Source organism: Montipora foliosa, chromosome 1 (assembly GCF_036669935.1).
Source record: "Montipora foliosa isolate CH-2021 chromosome 1, ASM3666993v2, whole genome shotgun sequence".
NCBI classification, from domain to species: Eukaryota; Metazoa; Cnidaria; class Anthozoa; order Scleractinia; family Acroporidae; genus Montipora; species Montipora foliosa.
Window position 1 is genome coordinate 22372304 of NC_090869.1, and position 5000 is coordinate 22377303.

Here is a 5000-nt window from a genome sequence, read left to right on the forward strand (position 1 = left end):
CCTTTACCTCTTACCATAATAGTTATGATAATCATACTTGACAACTGGTATTTTAGCAGATAATGGTGTTAATGCCACATTGGTTACACAAAAAGTGAGAAAGTTATGTCATCATTAATTTTGAAATCGAAAGTCCTTTTGGAAATTGAACAATTATTGGGAGGCACTTCCAACATTTAGGCTGCAATACCATAACATTACGTCCCTGAGTCTATATAAACAGCTTACCTCTAATCCTTGAATCACTGGTTGGGAAGCTTTATCTTTACAATAAACTCTTGACCCAAAATGAAAAAGTGACACTGGAACTTCCTCCATAAACCCACTTGGCTTCATGCAACAAATTATCATAAACAGTGTCTGAACAAATTTTAAATATCTGTAAAGGCAATGAAAAGCTCCATGTTCAATGGTTAAATAGAAGGGAAATAACTACATTGGGCTGTGCGGAGAAACAAAATTTTCTCTGGAGTGTTGGAGTGTTAAGAAATTGATGGATCTCCAAGCAACCATGTAATTTCTTTTTCATTGCTTAAAATCCCTCACAGCACAATTAACACAAGAGGTTTGTTCTTTTTCATTTCAAAAGCTAAGGCTTGAACCTTGACAACATAAGCTTGTTGTTTGTCAATAATAGTATCATGTGTGAATAAAAATTAACAATTATCATCACTGCAGGATAGCGTTTTTATCGATTTGCTGCCACCACGGTGGTATACCACTAAATGTTTAAATAATTAAAGAACTTTTAATTAAAATTATTATTGGTCTAACTGCAGTAAAGCAGCACTATGCTTAAGTCCACAAAACTTCATGTAATTAGATAGGGATTGTTCAACATAAAATGTCCCAGTTGCACCAAACATTACAGTCTAAATCTTTGCTACATATTTCCACAACAAGTAAAGTGTTAAGTGTCACTGTTATTTCAGGGTAAGCAAAATGGCAGTGGTTTAGCTTTCCTTTAGGAGAAGAACTTACGGGACAAACACACTTTGCGAAATACATGTACTGGTAAGTAGAATTTTTGTCTGTATTCCAAGACAAGAGATTTTTTAAAGTTTGGGAAAGAGCAAGGCTTACACATGCTCGTCACAACTGGTATACATCTAACTACCTGCACTATTTTCTAGATGCATTCATGTACACCTTATAAATGTGTCTTACTGATAAATTATGCTTCATACAAGTACCGGTAACATTGAACTATTATATGTACCACACCTACTGTAGTAATGAAACCAAGATGAAAGGAATAGCTGTGTGACCATGTATGTGCAAAAATGTAGGAAAACTTGTACAATCACAACAATTATTGGTTCACGGACTGGCAGAGAATGGGATGCAATACTCTCCAGGAGTTAGGCGTGAAATGTTCAATATACATGTAGAAACGTCTTTGGATTTAATTGCCAAAAAACCTTCCTGTTTCAATAGCTCACCCTCAAATACAATGGTAGCAACATTTAAATTCTCAAGAAATGAAATGAAAAAAAAAGGAAAATAATTTTGGAAGAAATACCTTTTTTCCAGAAAATTTCTGGCCTTTTAATGAATCCCACTTGAAAGTCAAGGGAAAACCTAAAATAAATCAGAAAACATCACCAGAGGAAAACTTGCCTAAATTTCCTACATTCCCAGTAAATATGCATATTAAGAGACTCACAGATGGCTATTCAGCTGAGAGTCTGCATGCATAAGCTACATGTCATGTACAAAATGTGACTTTGAGACATATTTCTTGTGCCTGGTTTTAAAAATCGCCACGAAATTATTTCAAACAGAAAAAAAAAAACAAAGATGACAGTGCTTACTGTATGTATGGGCAATGGTTATGTCGTCTTCTTCTTTCAGATGTACCATTAATTTTATCAAATACATAACATCACGCAATTTCTTTAGAGCAAATGGAGCAGAGGTCTATTAATTCGCAAACCTAATTTTCTCGGCCATTGCTTGTGATATGCTGCCGCGGTTTTGTGCCTCTTCTCCAAGTTCTTTAACAAATGTCCACATATCCTTGATAATCTGTTCATAAAAGAAATGTCACAATATCATTGTACTGTAAAATCTGCATGTTTCATAAACATCTTTGGTAATGCTTTAATTATTATAATAAAATGTAAGGATCATGAAATTTTCAATTTGTCTCAAATTTGTCTGAAAACTTAAATAATTTTATGTTACACTGGACTTTTCCTCTGTGATTGAGCTTCATTTTTGAGAAATAACATACAATGTATGCAACAAAACTGTTGGCTCTCCGTAAAACACAAACTTCAAAACAAATAGGACAGAGGCTCAGTTGGAAATGTGTGTGATGCTATTTATACTAATATATGTACCGTTTGTGTCAAATCACCAGAGGTAAAATTCTTCAAGCATTTTTTTTTTCCAAGTGAACTTTGTAACTATCCTTGACCTTTACATGTACATTGATTGAACAAGCCTCTTTCTTTAAATTGCAGGAAATGATTTTGTTTACAAGCAACTGACTGTGCTACATGTACATTAAAGCCAAAAAAAAGCGACAAGGTGCTAAAAAGAATCTGTAACAAGGCAATCAAAGAAAAATGCCATGATTTCAATTATCCCACAAGCCACAGGCATATGAACACACCAGTGACTGATTGAGCTACTGATTACCAAGTCTTTTAGAGCATTAATTTTCTCAAAAATAAAATCCAAGTCAGAGAAAAAGTCTCCATGTAAAGAAACATTTCAAAGTCAAGTTTGAGCCAAATGGCCCAAAATTACTTTAAGGTGTCCGTTTGTCTTTTCCTTAGAATTCTTGGCTATCAAACTGCTAAGTTATATTACAAGGAATATTCCTCACCGGGTCATCAAATCTGTCTGTCAGTTCCATAAACCCATCGACGATATTGTGCCTTGCTGATAGGATTAAAGCTTCATTGTGAATGTAAACCTGTGGAAAACACCATGGCAAAGTGAATAGTTCATTATACTTCCCAACTTTTTTAGGTAAAATAATGGCTTGCAATATTGATTGAGGTACACTGTACAGGTACTGTATAAGAATCAGGTTGGCCATAAGTTTTGGATGCTTGCCATGATCCAAATTTAGGCCCCCAAAGAGGTTTTATGGAATGGAAGAAGGCTTCAGTGCCATAAGAATCTCAAAATACAGTTGAAAGCAAGCTATGTACACTGCACAAAGTACATGTACAGCAGTAAGTCTGCATGTGCATTACATACATGTAAATCAATATTGCAGGATCATTGTAGCCAACCTGGTGGATGGTCAAGGTTTGGAATGAGGAGGCTCATTGAGCAGTTGACCAGCCAGTTTACTTAAAAGGCTGCAGATTCAAGCTAGGGTCAATGCTAGTGAGTAGCTATTTCTTTAAACCAGCTTCGTTGGATGTTTGACAGATGCTGCACCTTTTTGTATACAGTGATTCTGCTTTTTTTAGAGTTTCAGTCAGTTTGCATGCTTGCTTTTTGGCAATGGGAAAAGGGACAACTGGAAAGGAAATCTATGTACCAGGAAGGAAACAAACCTACTACCATCCATAACAGTGCTAAGACACTAACCACTAAGCCAGGGCTCAAAGTTTACTTTTGGCTTTGAGAGGTCTTGTGCTATCAAGTGTATACTTCTAGGCGCACCGCCAAAATTTTAGGTGCACAGCAGAATTTATTATCAAAAATGTTAGGAGCACAGCTTAAAATACTGAGAGAACCTGTTCTAACAGAAACCAGAACTTGAGACATTGATTCATCTTCAGTTTCTTTGTTTTCTTTAATTTTTATGTATATCGATATAAATTATCTGTTGATTCATGTTTCTGTTTCAAGGCGTACTGCTCGGAGTACGCAAGTATAGTCAGGTGAGAAAACAGAGAGGCAATTTAGTCACACTGTACTTGACCTTTTAAGGCACACAAGTGCGATATGATTTTTTAGGCGCACAACCAAAAATATAGTCACATGTGCGACCAATTGGATGCTAACTTTGAGCCCTGTAATTAAGCTACATGAGCTTCCAGAGAGTCATGTCTATTTATCTTTAGTATAATTTCATACAGTACCGCTAGAAACTATTAGTGCATTTGCAGACCGTAATACCTCGTCTTTGCCGATAGTGTTTACCGCGAAATCACCTAGGCTGGATGAAAACTGCAGCTGAGGCAAAGACGAAAGCAACCAAATGCCGCAACCGATTTCAATTGCGGTAATGTGCCGCAAGGAAACAATGCTTGCAAAGCATTGTTTAATGTTACCACACCAAGCTCCCCAAGGTAAAAAAAAAATTAACATGCCAACTGTTTTTCACAGCACCGATGTCACACAACACACTGGCATGAAAGCCTGTTATGTTCGTCTCACTTCACCGTGATAGAGAAAACCTTTCATCATGCGTAATTCTTACATCTTTATATTTTAATAATTTGCAAGTTTTTCACTTTCGTGGTGAACAGTTCTTCCAAAGGCGCTGTGTGGATTTACATACGTAACTAGTCGCCGCCAATGCAGTCCAACAGGAGAATATATTTAGAATCAAAAGCACTTTAAGTTTTGCGTCCTGTTCAAATAGAAATGTTTACGGGATATAGTTGTTGAAAAGCTCAAACCTTGAACTAAACCTTTATCAATACTAAAATATTATACCAGTGAAGAACTGTAACTATATTCTTGAAGTGTTAATTACAAACATTTCCGATTCAAATTTTTAAGTTATTCAGCACTTGAGCTTGAAATTCAGAAATATTCATTCCTCTGAATTAGTAAGATAAACTTAAATTAATGCGTATTAGTATTGAATAGATCTCAAATAATTTTTAGAGATCTTGACGTTTGGTAGAAAAAGAAATACAAGAAATTTCTTGAAGGTGCCTATCACCGCAGATTGTAAATACGGCATATTAATTATTATTGATGCGATCAACCGGCAAAAATATGCAGATTTCTTTGATAGCATCTGCTCTAAATTACAACGCTTCAAAAAATCACAAGCCATACCATACCACGGCATGCAT

The 5000-nt window shown here is 35.7% G+C and overlaps 1 protein-coding gene across 1 annotated transcript in view; it reads right to left on the minus strand.

Annotated features, from left to right (window-relative positions):
- Positions 1–265: 265 nt before the first annotated feature.
- Positions 266–5000, minus strand: part of LOC138011218 (nuclear pore complex protein Nup93-like) — an 8357-nt gene continuing 3622 nt past the window's right edge. Inside the window, exons 6-9 of the mRNA XM_068858176.1 lie at positions 2837–2926; positions 1937–2028; positions 1523–1581; positions 266–360 (exon numbers count right to left, since the gene is read on the minus strand). Coding sequence (XP_068714277.1) covers positions 266–360; positions 1523–1581; positions 1937–2028; positions 2837–2926 — 336 coding nt within the window. The remainder of the gene's footprint in view (positions 361–1522; positions 1582–1936; positions 2029–2836; positions 2927–5000) is intronic.